This window comes from Chlorocebus sabaeus, chromosome 7 (genome assembly GCF_047675955.1).
Source record: "Chlorocebus sabaeus isolate Y175 chromosome 7, mChlSab1.0.hap1, whole genome shotgun sequence".
NCBI classification, from domain to species: domain Eukaryota; kingdom Metazoa; phylum Chordata; class Mammalia; order Primates; family Cercopithecidae; genus Chlorocebus; species Chlorocebus sabaeus.
In genome coordinates this window covers 57,755,264-57,773,955 of record NC_132910.1, presented here as the reverse complement: position 1 = coordinate 57,773,955, position 18,692 = coordinate 57,755,264, and the positions used below count along the sequence as shown (strand labels likewise).

At 33.0% G+C, this 18,692-nt stretch overlaps 1 protein-coding gene across 5 annotated transcripts in view; it reads left to right on the top strand.

Annotated features, from left to right (window-relative positions):
- TBCK (TBC1 domain containing kinase) overlaps positions 1-18,692 on the top strand; it is a 243,705-nt gene that overhangs the window by 96,672 nt on the left and 128,341 nt on the right. For all 5 annotated transcript variants that reach the window (XM_073017536.1, XM_073017534.1, XM_073017533.1 and 2 more), the window contains one exon: positions 3,733-3,818. In XM_073017536.1, the coding sequence (XP_072873637.1) occupies positions 3,733-3,818 (86 nt within the window). The remainder of the gene's footprint in view (positions 1-3,732; positions 3,819-18,692) is intronic.

Below are 18,692 nucleotides of genomic sequence, written 5' to 3'. Positions count from 1 at the left end.
AGGCTAGTAGTCTGATGGAAAACAACAAATAGTTACAGAATTGAGGATACCATTTCTGATATGTGAGCTGAGGAAAACATTTGCTTTAAATCCCACCCATCATCTTTCATCTTATCATAGCTAAAAGAGTGAAAGCTGAAAAACTTTTCAGAAGGGAAAAAATAAGGATACCTATATGTAGGACTTTCTGAAATTTTGTCTCTGCTTATATTTTTTGGAAAACAGATGGCTTACTTATAAACAGTTGCACAAAAATATGATAGTGTCATATAAAATTCTTACGATAAATTTATTGGGGATTGTCATGTTAATGTATATAATAAATAAGCCGTTTTAAAGGAGAGGAACAAAAATTTTTAATACAGAGCAATTAGAAGGGAAGATGACAGTTTATTTTCATTTTATATTTCATTGCAAAAATTAAAAAGTATGAGGTTTTACAAATATGAAATACAGAAAATTTATATTAGATAGATTTTGTACTGCAATATAATAAACTTCACTTGAAGCTTAAATGGGAAATTTAATAAGAAACTTAATTTATGTTTTTAAAAAATACCATTTACCTCTATATGGGTCTTGTGTAGGTTAGAAAACACTGTTTTTCAAGTTAAAACTCTAGATTCATATCCTCATTATATACTATAAATCACAATTATAGGTTTTTTTAACTTTTAGATTCAGGGTACATGTACGTATTTGTTATATATGTAAATTACATGTCATGGGGGTTTGGTATACAGATTATTTCATCACCCAGGTAATCAGCTGAGTACCAGACAGGTAGGTTTTCAATTGTCTCTCTCCTCTCATCTTCCTCCCTCAAGTGGTCCCGGAGTCTGTTATTCCCTTCTTTGTGTACATGTCAATTACGGAGCTGTAACAACATTTTAATATTTCCTTAAAAAGAGTAAAGATTCTATGATTCCATGGAATCCTTTGTTTTTTTCTGTGTTTTTTTTTTTTTGTAACTACTCATAAATTCTTTCATTTTGATTTACAAATCAAAAGGCATATATTTATTTTGATATTTTTAAAATTTACACCAAGGGGCTTGTAAATGTTTTTTTGAAATAATTTGTAATATTACATAGTGCAGATTTCATCAGTTGTCACATGTGCTCTCTTTAGAGATAGAACTTTCTAAATATAACAGGCCATATTGTTATCTCATTTGAAAGCCTATCCTGAGCAACCAAAACTTATGCTAGTTTTATAAATTATGTTTGCATATATGAAGTAATATATAACATATAACTTTTAATAATATATAAATTTATATATTTTATGTCTGTGTGTGTGTGTATATATGTATGTGTATATGCAGTTATAACATATAAATCCAATCATTAGTGTTGGCCGGGCACAGTCACTCACGCCTGCAATCCTAGAACTCTGGGGGGCCAAGCCGGGTGGATCACCTAAGGTCAGGAGTTCAAGACCAACCTGGCCAACAGGGTGAAACCCTGTCTCTACTAAAAATACAAAATTAGCCAGGTGTGGTGGCAAGACAGTGTTTTAATGGTGGATTCGATTTGTTCAGTAGCTCCTTAATTAGCCATGTAATTTTACATAGTAATTCTTTTTATCAGGCTCAAATAAGAATGATATTTAATAAACTGGAGCATAGCTGTGGAAAATTGCCTGAGGTGTGAATTTCTGGTTTAAAATGAAGCATGCTTTTTAGAAGTTAATAACTATATGCTTTCATTGGTATACAGTTGAACGCTTATGATTGTTGATGTCACATATCTCTGGCTTCTGAGTAAACTGGAACTATAAACACACCACTAATTGGAAGGAGAAATTAAAAAGTTAAAGAAAAGTTAAACCCAGAAGTTCCCTGGGCCCTTCAGATATATTTTGGGTCTTCACTTTGATATATAACTCTTGAAACTGATGTAAATTGTACCTCTTTTGTGCAGAGAGGAAAAAGTGAGACAATGGACAGATAGAATGCATTCTGTTGCAGTAGAATTAACATCAAATCAAGAAAAAGTTTACTTGAGTATCTTTTTTTTTTTAATCCAGCATGGGTAAAAGTTCACATTAAATGAGGAATTCAGCTTTGTCATGGAATACAGCACCTCATCTTTTTTTTTTTTTTTTTTTTCCCTTAAGCTCTTCTGTGTAGGATATATGACATGTAAGATGTTTGCTTATAGGGAAATATCTATTGTATTTATCCATTTTCACGCTGCTGATAAAGACATACCCGATACTGGAAAAAAAAAAAAAAAAACAGAGAGAGGCTTATTTGGACTTACATTTCCACATGGCTAGGGAAGCCCCAGAATTATGGCAGGAGGCGAAAGGCACTTCTTACGTGGCAGTGACAGGAGAAAATGAGTAAGAAGCAAAAACAGAAACCCCTGAAGAACCCATTAGATCTTGTGAGACTTACTCACTATTATAAGAATAGCATGGGCAAGACCAGCCCCCATGATTCAGTGACCACCCGCCGGGTCCCTCCTACAACATGTGGGAATTGTGGGAGATACAATTCAAGTTGAGATTTGGGTGGGGACACAGCCAAACGATATTATCCATAAAATTCATGTGATCATTAGAAGCGAAGTATTATTTGAGAAAAGCAAAGGAAGACTACTTGTACTGATGGACTATCAATAATTTAGTACTATTTCTTGAAATATTAAAAGGTAAAAACTTTAAGAACTTAAACAAAGGAAGGCAGACATTATTTTTTGAAGATTATTTTCACCAAATAATTGGTTTTAAAAATAGATGTTACTTTACTGTAAGATAAAGTTGTGATTATTAAGAGAAAAGTTTTATGATGTTATTGTCATTTCAATTTCAAAAAAATGAGGTTGTCACCTGTAATCTCAGTGCTTTGGTTGGCCAATACAGGAGGACTGCTTGAGCCCAGGAGTTTGAGACCGGCCAAGACAATATAACGAAACCCAGTCTATATTTAAAAAAAAAAAAAAATGTTGAGCTCATTGAAATATGTATTAATCTTGGTTTTTTAATTAGTAAAAATATAATAGTTACTTGCCCTTGAGTAGATTGTTAGCACTATCTTGTTTAGATTAGTGCATAGTGAGTAAACTGGCATGAATAGTAACTTTGGAAGAATGAAAAAAAAGCATATTCCTCATATTTCAGCTGAACTCTATGAATTCTAATAGAATTAGAATCAACAAAAGATATTTTTAATTGCCTACTGGATCCCTACTTTCTGATTAAACATGGTATTCTTATTTCTAAATATGCCAAATTGCTAAATCTTAAATGGAAATAAATTAGAACTGGAACAGATGCCTGTATAGAGGCATATATTTTATCTGTATCTATAAACAAATTTGAGCATAATTATTCCATTTGTGACTGCTTATAAGTGTTCTCCTTCATTTAAAGATCTACTACACTTTCTGAACATTCAACAAATACAAAGCAGATTTAATATTACCAGAGAAAATGTACTTGTAGAGTTTAGTAGGAAAACATTATTTATCATGTATACAATTTGTGACTCAGGAAATGAACTGGTAACTCTGAAGGCAGAAAATGGGTTATGACAGTTTGTTGGTGTGCTTGTTTAATAATTAGCAGTAAGTAATTAAAGTAGTAGCAAAACAAAATTATCACCTAAAGTATTCTCATGAAGAAATTAAATCTCATTCAATGTATAAATAAAACTATATTTGAATATAATGTTCTTGGAGTACTGTGTAAAAATGATGATTGTCTCAAACTTTGTTGTTTCAGAGTATCTGACTGTCTTCTCTCAGATGATTGCATTTCATGATCCAGAGCTGAGTAATCATCTCAATGAGATTGGCTTCATTCCAGATGTAAGTACTTGGTGCATTAATAGAACATGTTGTAAAAAAAAAAAAAAAAAAAAAAAAGCAGAAATTATCATCACAAAAGAGTGTATTTTTTAAATTTTCATTGTCATAGAAGTGTGTATCTGAATAAGTTACTGCTACTAATTATAGCCTTATGTTAGAAAGTCTGTGGCTACTTTCCATACTCCCACCTTAAGTAATGAAAATGAGTCATTTTTCTTACCATAGTTGATAGTATCAAATTGTTTTGAGAAACTCGTTAGTGATAGTTTTGTATTAAACTGTGCTGTGAAGGCTTTTCACTTGGATTTTTGATATTCAGGCCTGATTTTGAGGATATACGAAGTGTATGCTTGAGTGAAAGTAACTTCTTCTATGTTTTACTTGATACTACTTTGGGAGCTTAGATAGATTTTGGTTTTTCTTTTCTCTGTAGTCCACATCAAGCTAAAAGTCAGAGTTGAAAATCAAAGTTTAGCTGTAGCGTGACTTAGCCTGTTTTTTATTTGTTGTTTGTCACATAGAATGAAGCCCTGTTTAAAGACTGTTGAATAAACATATATCAAAACATCACATTGTATCCAATAAATGAATACAATTGTTATTTGTCAATTAAAAATAATAAATGACAGTGGAGAGGAAAATAAATTAATAACAAAAGTTAGCTGCTTGGTGATGGGGTTGCAGTTAGTAGCATGAGTGCAAGAGAAATTGTTTACTTGTTACATTTGACATTAAAAATATTTTTAACACTGTGAATGTATTACTTACTGAAAAGTTAAATTGAAGGCACCTGCCCTCAAGCAATTATAATTTTTTAGGAAGATGCTTTATTAAAAATTATTGATAAAAAAACAAAATGTTCACATTACATATTGTTAAAAGTAGGAAATGCAATTTATAAAATAATATGGTATTATCTCATTTTCATAAAGTAGAATTTAGTGTATATGTGTATATACATAGGAGAAGTTGAAAGGCTATACTCTAGAATATTAATTATGATTATATCAGGTTGCAGGAGTTACGGGTACCGAGGGGGCTTAAGTGCAATTTTTAATTGTTTTATTTTAAAGTATTATTTTTGTAATGTGAAAAACTTTCTAAAACTATATTATGTGATCATGTTTAATAGACTACTGTAAAGCAGTTTCTTAAAAACTGTTTATTTTCACAATGCATAGGAAGAAATACATTTTATATTTAGACCCGGGGCACACAAAATTTGAGTGGTGATGTGTATGTGTGTATACAACTAAAATAAGTTTTACAAAACAATGTTTTATGCTTCCTACATATGATGCATTGTGTTATTTTTGAAAAGTGTACATTTAATAAGTTGATTTTATAAACCTAAATTTGAAAAATACTTATATAAGGGATTTTAAAAATCAATAAAAACTGATTTTTAAAATTAAAGAATAAAAATAAAAGGCTATTGGAGTATAATATCATTGTAAATGTGAGGTATAATACAATAATACTAGATCCAATCTTATGGCTAGAGTTGAAGAAGCTGTCAAGGAGCTGACTGCCAAGTTGGTAATGGTGTTAGATTTTTGAGTAAAAAAGAATATTAAGTATTTAAAATATAGACTAAAAAAAAATAATTATTTTCTAAAAATTTTTGTGAAGGCACCTAATTAAATTGTGCTCAGCACTGAACAGAAACAGAAAACATTATGTAGACAAGTATGTGTGGAAACCAAGTGCGGTGGCTTGTGCTTGAAAGGCTGAGGCAGGAGGATCACTTGAAGCTTTGAGTTTGAGACCAAAACAACATAGCAACACTTCATCTCTTTAAAATATAATGTGTAGAATTATAAAAACAATCTGATACAAATCCTTAGACATATTCATGAACAGAGATAATATTAAGAAAGGAAACACACAAGGATAAATAACTTTAATCAGAAAATTGAGTTCCGAATGAGTATGATGTAAGAAACAATGTTGAGCTAAAAATATTGTTAAAACATAATTAACGTGAATACATATTAAATGTTTACTGTGTACCAAACACTGTTCTACCCTCTTTAAATATTATCAGTCATCAAATACTACGGGTTTATAAATCTGTATAAAAAGTGACCTAAATATGTATAAATCCACTTTAGGAAGGGCTAATAATAAGGTGAAAATAAAATCCTAAATAATAACATGAAAGGTAAAAGTAGGTAGGAATCAGTTAAAATATGTTCTAATGTTTTAGCATTATTTAGAGGGAATGCTCATTTTATTTAGGCATTAAGTCAGGGAACCTTTCAAATCTGAGATTTGATTGTACCCTCCTTGAAAACTTATAAGTTAGCCTGTTACTGTTTTCTGGATACTGGTAGAAAATGTCAGATTCCTGGGCCAGAGACCAAGGACTTTATCACTAACAGTACAGCAAGCAGCATGAACATTAGCATATTTGTGTTGGTTTCTCTTGCTCTCAAATCCTTTGGAGACAACATCAAGGACCCAGATGATACCTGCATATATAGTGGATTACATTACAAGAGAGAAACCATGAGCCCAACGAATGGAGGTGTGTGGTGCCCAGAGGTCCCTTCTCCCATTGCTCGGCAAGCAGGAGGGTAGTGCTACAGGGTTATAGCTTTGTTTGCACTCGCTGTTTGGCAGATCCTGAGTTCTTTTCCTATGTCCAAGAATAAGGGTGAGTGACAGCCAGCAGGTGAGTGAGGCAAAGAGTTTTACTGAGTGACAAAACAGCTCTCAGCAAAGAAGGAAGCCTGAGTTGGACAGCCCCCTTACCTGAAGTTGGGTAGTCTTCCCACCACCCAAAGTGGGTAGCCCAGAGTGTGGCTGAGCCTGGGGCTTTTATGTGCTCAGAATGGGAGTGTATATGCTATTTGGTTTGTGAGTATGCAAGAAAAACTAACAACAACAACAAAAAAGGCACCACTCAGAGATGGCCACAACAGTTTAAAAAACTAATTACGGAAGGGGAGGTGTATGTAAAATAGGTGAATGGTAGGGATCAATCAGAGGAAAGTGTGCCAAACAGAAGAAGAGGTTCTCAATCCACGCTGTAGATTAAATGAGATCTGTATCTTGGTTTTCATACGTTAAACTGTCTTTGGTTTAAATTAGATTACACTGGGGACTTGCCCCATCTGCCTAGGGATTTTTCTGCCCCCGCTACTATCAATAGTAGTGTGATTAGTCTTCAGAGACAATTGTAAGTCATATGGGATGAGAAGTAATTCTTTGTGGGATAGGAATATCCAGCACATGGCAAATGCTGAGCATCCCTGACTCCCAACCACTCATTGCCAGTAGCAGTCCTCTCATCATCGTTACAAAAAAAATGCCTCTACACTCATTTCTGAGTAATTAATTCACATGTATTTCTGAATGTCCTCTAGCAAATGGTTCTGTCACTTGTTAAGAATTTTAGAGTAAACAGAAAGAAATGAGGGGAAACAATGTATCTTAACCTGAAGAAGGGTCCCATCTACAACTCTTTTCTTGTCACAGAGAGTGGGCAAAGTTTTTTCACAAAGAAAGCTAAAATGTTAATAGGAAGACTTTTTTCATTTCTTTGTGTGTATTTTTTAATTGAGCTGTTTTTCCAGTCTGTGGATAATATAAAAATGATGAGGCCTTTTTTAAATTCAGTTTTGTGAACAGATTTAATGTTTTAATGTAGACATTATTGACAGTGAGTACTTGTGGGAGGGGCATGATGAAATGGAGGACTTTTTAAAACATTTTTCTAACTCTATTAATAACATTTTAGTTCTATTTTATTAGTTGTGTATATAGCATTTTTTAAAAATTCTGAATGATTGTCTTTAATGTTCTACCTTTAAAGTAAGTATTGAGGTAACTTTCTATGCCTCTAACAACAGTACAGGCTAGATTTATCAAGGAGAAGAGTGGGTACTTTGATAATCATTTACCAAACCAAGTTTCCTACTCAAGAACTAAACCTATCAAAGTAAGCCCTCATTAATCTTTCATCATTGAAATTCAGCCTTCCATTGCAGTAGAGATTGTGATTTCTGGCTTTTTTCCTTTTGCTCTGGGTCACGGAACTCTGAATACTGAGCACTGCTAAAGCCTGAGTAGTTAGAAATATTGTATACTGATGTGATGCTTAGATTATACATTTCATGATAGTTATGTGATTTTCATATAAATAGAGTGAATAATGTGTATTTTATAAAATTGGGGACAGGCTGATATTTATCATTTTTGTCTTGATATGTGTTTCTGCTTTTAAAAGTATAGTAGGCCTCATTTAAAATGAGAACAGGAAAGTATGATTCATTCTTAAGGGAACTGTTTTCCTGTAATTCTGTGAATAGTATTCAGCTTGCAAATTATGAAGAGTTGTCAGGTAACCATTAAGAGAAATGATAAGGAGTCTATCAGTACTATACGTGCCTTTTCAACCTACTGTCACAGCTAAAGATAAAGCTAACAAATTCCATGATATGCTCGTAAAGCCATTGTCATTTAACTGCAATCTGAAAGGATGCTTATACTACTTAAAAGCTTATCACAATCTTTTCAAAATTTATATTCAGCAGAGTTTAAACCGCTCAGAAATAATTATGTATTTGTTCCTTCGTTTGTTCCTTACCTTCATTATGTTGTTACATAAATAAATTTTAGATTTTAGTCTAAAGAGAATACTGACAATGAGCTTTTCAGATTTTATAAAGATGTAATTACAGGAAAAACCAGGAATATCCACCTTATTTAGAATATCTTATAATGAGAGTCCTACTAACCTGTTGTAGTCTCTCTGAAGAGTCCTGTGATGTGTACTCTTGTCTGGTAGCTGCTATGGTTTCCCCAGCATTAGTACAAACTCCATTCTACTGGTATTGGATCCATTAAGGCCTTTGAATACAAACGGCTTATTAAAGTCTCTTTCTCGTAGTGAAGCTTGATTACCTTTCAGAAAGTGCCCAGATCTTAGAAATCAAAGTGGCTATTAATAGTATCAGGAATGATAAAATGATATTTTGGTACTTTCTAGCCAAAAAACTATACACACAAGTTAAATATCTAGCAAGTTTTCCAATTCAGTAAATCTTCATTTCCATTACCCCCCAACATCTGTTTCTAATCTAATGATTCCCTGTGCTATCCAGAAAAAGGTGAAAGGAAATACGGCATAATGCAGCAGTTCTAAAACATTTTGCTCTCAGAACCCCTTTATATTCTGAAAAATTACTGAGGACCTCAAAGAGTTTTTGTTTGTATGGGTTATAGCTATTGATATTTATAGAGATTTAAAATATATTTATGTATTAACTCATTTAAAAATAACAGTAACAAACTCATTGCATGTTAACCAAAATAACATATTTTTCTTAGAAATAGTTACGTTTTTCCCAAAAATGCAATAGTGGTATTGTTTTACCTTTTTATAATCTTTTACATTTTTATAATCTTTTTACTTGTTTAAGTATATGAAGAAAATGTGACCTCACACAGACATGTAAATAGTTTCTCACATAGTGGTAGTTTCTTAAATGTCTCAGAGCAGTGGTGTCTTTTTTTTTTTTTTTTTTTTAATAGTTTAAGTTCTAGGGTACATGTGCACAACGTGCAGGTTTGTTACATATGTATACATGTGCCATGTTGGTGTGCTGCACCCATTAACTCATCATTTACATTAGGTATATCTCCTAACACTATCCCTCCCCCTCCCCCTACCCCACAACAGGCCCCGGTGTGTGTTGTTCCCCTTCCTGTGTTCAAGTGTTCTCATTGTTCAATTCCCATCTATGAGTGAGAACATGTGGTGTTTGGTTTTCTGTTCTTGCAATAGTTTGCTGAGAATGATGGTTTCCAGCTGCATCCATGTCCCTACAAAGGACATGAAGTCTCACTCCATCACCCAGGCTGGAAGTGCAGTGATCTCAGCTCACTGCAACCTCTGCCTCCTGGGTTCGAGTGATTCTCTTGCCTCAGCCTCCCAAGTAACTGGGATTACGGGTGGTTGCCACCATGCCTGGCTAATTTTTTTTTTTTTTTTTTTTTTTAGTAGAGATAGGGTTTCACCATGTTGGCCAGGCTGGTCTTGAACTCCTGACCTCAAGTGATCCACCTGCTTGGTCTCCCAAAGTGCTGGGATTACAAGCATGAAACACTGCTCCTGACCTCATTGTTTCTTAAAGCTAGTTGCTATGTACATTCTAAAGCCATGTCGATGAACTCTTCATACTGTGTTATACTAAAATCCATCACTCTATCTTGCAATTTAAATGACTCTTTTACTCATACATAATTTTGTAGTGTCATGAATTGGTAATTTGAAAAATATTGATTCACTGAGTTACACAGATCTTCCAACTATGAAGCATTTCATTATATAATATTTTTTAAATCACAGTTATTAATATCACAATAGATCTCTTCCAAAAAGTGATTAAGTATTGGGAACCTACCGATTTCACAGTGGCAGATATTAGCTTTCCAAAATTTTAATCTTTGCCTAAAAGCTCTTATTTTTTCTTAAAGTAACTGTTTCACTTTGTACATTTAAAAAAATCATTGTCATTCTTTCAAATAAACATAGTATTTCTTGCAAAAACCATCAGTGTTAGCTCACAGATGATTACCCAAGTGCTTTACCTCTTTGTACTTCAGTAGGTAGAACAAGTGCTTTACACTTACTTCCATTTCATTTCACAAATTTTAAAAGAGATGTTTAATAAATTTAATAATTTTTACTCCTTCACATGACCATTATTATACTTTGGTGCCTGTGCCTTAAATTGTGGTAAGATACCAGCAGTTTTATCTACCAGTGGCTTTACACCACTAGCACAAATATCAATCCAGTAAAAAGAGCAAATCATCTTAGTATTATTATGAAAATAGCTTTGAATTGGTGGACCCCTGAAAGGTCTCAAGGACCGCCAGAGGCCTGTGACCAAGATTTAAGAAGGCTGGTATAGAGGTTAAGTACTCAGACACTTGTGCCAAATGCCCAGGGTTCTAAATTCTTGCTATTCCATATGCGAATTACATAATCTTTTTTTAGTTTTAGTTTTGGTTTTTTACCTACAATCCTCTTACCATTGATGTACATTATAATGAATTCTACCTCATAATGGTGATTAAATTAGAGAATGCATATAAACTGTTCAACACAGTTCCAGGCACACTATAACTGTTAAGGGGTATTGTTCTTTAATTAATATTATTATAATTTGATCATGTTGCATTATTTATTTGATTAATATGATTCATATTTAGAAAAACATTATATTACAAGCTATAATGGATATATTATTTTGCTACATCAGTTAATGAATAATCTGTCAGAGGAGGTATGGTACTAATAACAATAAAGACTTGCATAGTTGTCTGAATTGATGAGATTTTCTGCCACTCTGAATTTTAGTCTTTTTAATTGCTTGATTTTTAAGGCACTTCTCTATCTCCCACAAAGTGCTACATAACATATTTTATAGTCTTTCTTTTACTTAAAGTAAATTAGAATAAATTATGTTTGAAATTTTTGAAAAGTTTTTTGTGGTAATCAATGAAATAATTGAAATATATTCTGGAATTATAGCTAACCTTTACCAAAAATGATAATGTAGATCTCAGAACCATTAAATTATCCAACTGATTTTCTTGTAAATTTTCAGTGTATAGTTCTTTAGTTCAATATTGTAAGCCAACTAAGAATAAATAATAAAAGATATGTTTATACAGTTAGTTATTTTTTATTTGTTTCTTTTTTTATTTAGGGAACTCATGACCTATAAAAGATGTAACTAATATAATTTTTGGTATATAGAGGAAAAAAATTAACCATTTACTTTTTGAGTCCAAGGGATCTTTTACATTATTGTCCTATGTTTAAGTCATTTTGTGAATAATTTGCAGAAGTGGAATAAAGCATAGTAAAAAACTGTATTAAAATATTTAGTAAGAATTTAAACAAAACAAACCCAAAATTTTATGTCATATATTCCTTATTTTGAAAATATATATGTATATATGTGAAATATATATGTGTATGTGTCCTTTGAATTTACTGTTCAGCTGTCATACATGAGCCTGAAGGATATCCATCATGTAAATACCGATTCCAGATTTCAAATATGTCTGTCTCTCATAGGTTCTAGCTGATTTCTGGTTCTTCTTGCACTTGCATGGTTAAAACACAATCATCAAAATGAAACATTGACAGAGCTCATAACTTTGTTGAAGAACAGCTGTCTTTTATTCCATAATTTGAAAACATTTTCATCTTTAGATTTATGAACACAAATTAGAATAAATTTAATTTTTATTTCTATATCATTTATTTCTTTATAATTCCATTGCAAACACATACACCTATAGCATTTATTTGCTTAAACTGTATCAAAAAAATTTTGGTGCACAAATATCATTAAAAAATCAAATATTACTTTCATATATCCTTTTAGCAAAGTAAAATGGCCCAGGTTTCTTGTTGCACAATATCGTGTGGTGAGGCCCTTCACTTTGAATGACTGACTGAATGAGAATTCTAGACTTATTTATTGTTTACTCTGATAGCTATGTTTGAGGAAATTCACCTAAGAGATTGTCATCTGAGCACTCACAATTTGCAGTATCACTTATATAACTAATTTTACCATTCGACTTGAGTTAAACTGTTGCTATCTTTTTGTATTCATCTTCTGATGAGTCCAGTAATTGTAAAACATTGTCCTCTGTTAAGAAATGTTTTTCTCTTTTCTTCTTAATAACAAAGGTGGAAAATGAAAAATTCTCAATCTTTAGCTGTGTTCAATGAAAACGTAAAAAAACAACAAAAAATCTATAATGATGGTGTCTCTGTACATCTTTCATATCTTCTTGAAAGATGGTGCAATACTATGGCTAGCACAAAAAGAAAAATGAAGGATGACATAATAGTGATGATTTAATACTGTACTATCCTTGTAGATGATTCCATCATTCTTCTGTTTTCTTATTAGTGTTTTTAAGCATAGTTGAGAATAATTAATTGATAATGATGAAATAATTCTTACTGATAAATAAAATATGTTATACAGTGCCTAGGAGTCTATTCTTTTTACCTTCTGGTCATACCTTTCCTATTAAAAAAAAAAAAAAAAAATTGTGTGTCTTTTGTTATATGATTTAATGAGGTTACCTCAGAACTTTGGCTTCTTAAAATACTTTTCCATTACTGAAGATTCTGGGTGATCATTGTAACTCCTATATTTAAGTCTACTAAATGCCTATGCCAGGTGTTCTAGATCCATTAACTAGTCTTCACAATCATCCTAAAGGTTCAAGGAGATAACTTTATCAGGTCACAAAGTGCAGATATTTACACATTCTTTTCTGGAATGTCTATATGTATGTTTCCCTAATGTACATATAGAGAATCATTGCAAAAGCATTAAATTCATGGTCAATATGTATTACAGTGAAGGCGTATAATAATTTAAATATGAAAATACTTCTGACTTAAGATAGACAATATAGCATGCTTATAAAGGATGTGGATTAAGAAAATCAATAGAAAGGGACTCCCCTTTGTAGTAAAACGTAACTTTCTGCTTTTCAAAATCAAGAAAATTATCCCCCTGCCTTTGTTTTTCCTATTGATGGTTCTAAATTTGACATTACCAACCACATGGAAGGATCTCATGAAATGCTAAATATCACTACTCTTGCTTGATATTGCTAGGGGGCAGTATTTACTCAGCTGACTGTGTAGAATAGCACTACACCAAATGAATTGTACGTAATTTCATGATCTGGAGAAAATACTTAAGAGTATGTATGATTTCTTTTCATTGGATTTTACTTTCTATTAAATTAGGAAATAGCTAATAATATCTCTAATATTAAATTGCTTTTCTTTTTAATTAAAACCTGCCTGGTATTCAAAATTATTGTATCTTGATGTCTTTTTTGTATCAGGCTATATTATGAAGCTGTGCCAATATCCCGAGCAATTAAGATGAAAATATCAATATTTTAAAAGGGAAAAACATAGAAAGAAAAAATAATAGGCATTGCCATCTCACAGAGTACATTACTTATTTATTAATCTTAATTATCCTTAATTGGTAAGAGATAACTGATTCTGGTAAGCACCTAGGAGCTGTTACATGTTATATTAAAGATATTTGTTCAACTTGAACTAATTATTACTTTTCAAATATCATTAGAATAAGCTTTGTTTTGCTTATTTTAAATAATTTTTTTATAATTATTGTCAAAGTATAGGTATATAACAAAATCTCAAGTTTAATTTTTTAAATACATCCTGCTATTTAATATGAAGGATTTTTCCCCAATATTAAGCAAGGAAGGACTAACTCATTTTCTCATTATTTCATATTTGTTGAAAAACTTCTTAAGAAAGTATATAATCTCACGACTATTTGGATCCTTAATCACTTTCATTTGTCTTCATTGTGTTTTTCATTCATTCTTTCAACAAATATTTGAATGATCCTTTCAACAAATATTTGTGTGCCTATTATGTGCCAGACATTTTTCTATGCCATGGATAATATGTCAGCAATAAAATAAGAGATAGACAAAAATCTCTGCCTTCATATTCTAGAGTAGATAGACAATAATGAAGATAAATATACTATATTGGTAGGTAGTGGTGAGTTCTAATTAAAACAAAAAAGCTAAAGCAGAGGTATGGATGTTATGTGCTCAGGTAAAGGAGAGATTGAATTTTCGTTATTTATTTATTTCTGAGACACGGTCTTGCTCTGTCACCCATGCTGGAGTGCAGTGGTATGGTTATGGCTCATTGCAGTCTCAACCTCCTGGGCTCAAGTAATCCTCCTCAGCCTCCCAAGTAGCTGGGACCATAGGCATGTGCCACCACAGCCATCTACTTTTTAAATTTTTTGTAGATATGAGGTCTCCCTATGTTGCCCAGGCTGGTCTTGAATTCTTGGGTCAAACAGTCCTCCCGCTTTGACCTCCCAAAGTGCTGGGATTATAGGAGTGAGCCACCTTGCCTGACCATGAATTTTGAAATAAGGTAGCCAAGAAAACCTCACAGAAAAGCTGACTTATGAATAAATGCTTTAAGAAAGTAAGGGAAAGAGCAATCCAAGCAGAAGCAGCAGCAGTTGCTACGGCCCTGATGTGGAAGCGTACCAGAGACGTGAAGGAGCAGCAAGCAGACTACTGTGACTAGAGCACAATGAACAAGAAGATAAGGCCAAATAGGTAATAGAGGGCCATATTACATAGTTTTATTGATCATCGTTAGGACTTTGGCTTTTATTGTTAGAGGTGGAAAGCCACTGATGCTTTTGAGCAGAGGAGTGATGTCTCATGTAAACATTTTAACAAGGTCATTCTGGCTGCTTTGCTGAGAGAAATCCAAGGATGGACAAGAATGGAATCTACGAAACTAGTCATGGACTATTCCAATAATCTAGGCAAGAGATAGTGTTGACTTGAATCAAGATATTAGCAGTGGAAGTAGTGGGAAGTTTTCATATGCTGCATTTATTTTGAAGGTAGAGCCAGCAGGACTACTGGTGACAAATACACAGTGTGTGAGGAAGAGAGGAGTCACGTACCTGAGCAATTGAAAGGGTAGAGTTGCTTCTAACTGAGATTTGGAATACTATACTTGGAGGTATAGATTTTCAAGGAAGTCTCAGGAGCTAATTTTAGGATATGTATATCTGTTAGACATGCAAGTGGAGGTAATAGGCATTTGGATACACAGTTTCAGAATTTGTAGGAGAGGTTTAGGGATGGAGCTGTAAATATGAGGGCCCTCAAACTATACAGTTATTATTTGGACAAAAATAGACAAGATATCTAAGAACTGAACCTGGGAGACTCCAGGTAGAGAGTCAGAGAGAGGAAGAGGAACCAACAAAGGAGATGGACAAGGAGCAGTCAGAAAGATAAGAACAAAACTAGGTGAGTACAGTGTTTTGGAAGCCAAGTGGAGGGAATAAAGTGTTCTGAATAAGTGAGAATAGTCAACTATGTCAAATCCTGCTGATTGGTAAAGAAAGATTGCAATTGAGAATTGGACATTAGATTTAATGACATAGAAATTATTGATGACCAAGGTAAGAACAGTTTCAGTGGTGAGTTGGAGGCAAGAACTTGATTGCAGTGGGTTGAGAGAATATTTAATGAATATCTACTGCTCTTATTGTAAGCTCCCTACAGCCTGGAACTATGCTTTGTTCACTGCTATATTCTATCACCTAACACAGATCTGGCATGTATTAGGCACTTAGAAAATATTGAATTAATGAATAAATGAGTAAAATAACATTTACTCACAAGAATCCTATCATTCTCCTGCAGAGAATATGATAGGAAAGGCCATAAGCTACTGTAACTTTGCTGCCATTACCTTATACCAGAACTTGTATTGTTGCACTTAATAGTAAAGCATTTTAGGTATCTGTTCATATGTCTGACTCTTCTGCCAGAGTGGGGCACATGGCATATAACCCAAAGCATTTCATATTGAATAAATGAACAAAAGCAAGCATGAATGAATGAATGAAAAAGTGAATGAATATACCCAGAATTAAGTATAGTACAGTATGTTGTGATAAGTAATTATAATATAAAAATGATTACTATAATTATATATAATAAAACTATATTATATATGATACAAACCATAGTGGGATAGGTATCATAAAAAATATACAAAAAGTTTTCACAGAACAAATGGCTTTTGAGGCAGTCTTGGAAAAATCTTATAGAGCTTTGATTGATGGAAATGATCAAGAAAGAGCATTCAAAGAAGAAAATGCAAAATGCATCGTTAGGAAAGTAGTGTGTTCAGATCATAGTAAATCTGCCTTTGAGGGAAGTAGAACATGTGTAGGCAAGTGGGAAGGTGCAAAGAAAGTTAGTCTGATGCCATTTCTTATTCTGATATTAATAATAATACTACTTTAAATTTGCAGGTTGTTACTGTTTCCAAAGCATTTTCACATATATTATTTCTACATCACACCATCTCTATGACATAGTTAAGACAGACACTAGTTTTTCCTGTTTCAAAAAATGAAGATCTGGGATTCACAGAGGTTAACTGACTTGGTATCCAGTAATCGTCAGAGTCAAAACTCAGATGTATATTTTCTGACTCCAAGTCCTTGGCTTTTTCACTAATTCACAGGGGCCTTAAATGCAGGAGTACAAAATTGTACTTAATTTGGTATGCAGTGGAAACGTATTGATGTGGTGGAGCAGGGGAATGATGTCATCACAGTTGTGTATTTAGAAAAATCAATTTGGCTAAAGGAAATATTGGACCAGGTAGAAACTGAACAATTATGAAACATTTGCAGTAGTCCATGAAAGAAAGAATGAGAACCAAAACAAGATTAGTTCAGTATGAATGGACAGAAGCAGAAGATTGAAGAGACCTTGTAAAAATAATATCTATCAGACTTACTATTATGCCTAAGATTTTTCTACGTAAGTGACTATAATAATGGTGTTGGTAGAAAAAAGAGGCAGTTTGGGGGTGACCATGAGTGTGGTTGGGTGCAGTTAAGTTACACTGAAACAATTTGATCCTTCCAAGGCTTGCTTTTAAGGTTGATTAAATGGGGCCAGAGAAGGTTGGTTTTGGAGCATAATTTTGCTCCATTACTAAAGCAGTACTCTTCTGACTACTCTCCCTAATGCCTTGTTTATAACAGTTGTGGGTGTTTTTTGTTTTTCGTTTGTTTGTTTGTTTGTTTTTTCATTCTGGTTAGTGAGAAAATGAACTATTGGCATTTTATGAGCTTGGCATTTTTTCCCTCTGATCATTTGAAGTGGTTTCTGCCCCACTTTGTTATATATATGTACACACTCAGATATATGTTTTCTGTGTGTACACACACACACACACACACACATATATATATACTCTCCAGTAATTAGCAAAGATTTGAGGGGAACCTTCAGCAGACTTCTGGAGCTTTTTCTATGCAACTGTCTCTCTGGCAGCATCTTCCAGGACACTTTCCTGAAGATTATATCCACCTTGGTCTCTCCAGATTTCCTACTCTGCATATTCAGCTCAGGACAACCACCAAGCTCTTTCTGGTTCTTCCTCCCTGTCAGTGGCCTGGAACTTTGCATGCAGTAAATTGGACAATTTTAGGGTTCATTTCATTTGTTTCTCCTCTCGCAGGTACCACTCTCTCTGCCTGATATGTAAGATGTACAAATTGTTGTCTTATATGTTTGGTCTGACTTTTAGGTGTTTCAGTTCAGGAGGTAAATCTGGTTCCTGTTATGCCACCTTGGTCAGAAGCAGAATTCTTCCATAGATCTTAATGAAGCTAATTACAAAGACTAGTATGGGAGAAAGGCACTGTTAGCTAGTTGCTGAAATAATTTGAAGAAGATTTTTAATGACAATTAGCTTTCATCAAAAGGGGAGAAGGTAATGTTGATGTTGTGTCTTTAAAAGAGATGTTGAATAATAGCAATGAAGCTAATTTTGCTGACTTTACTTTTTAATTTAAATTAAAATGAACAATTTATATTTTATTGTTTTCTACAACCCTTACTCATTACAGTGAAGTCATATACCTTTGTACTTTTTCCTTTTCCCATTTATGTTGTCCCTAGAAAAATGTATCTAAATGTCACCCTATAAAAAAATGGTGATATGGTGGAGATGAGTGGGTTTTATTTCACATGTAGTACTTAGATTTTAATAAACCATATACTTACAAAGTTCTTGACTGGCATCTTGATAGTATAAATACTCAATTGAGTGAAATGCACAGACAATATGCATCTTTACTCATAAATTCATAATTGCTAGATGCTGAAATAATATTTATTTAAACTAACCCTATAGGTAGTAAAGAAGTCTTTAATAGCAGACTGTATTAAGTCACAAAGTGAAATAAAATT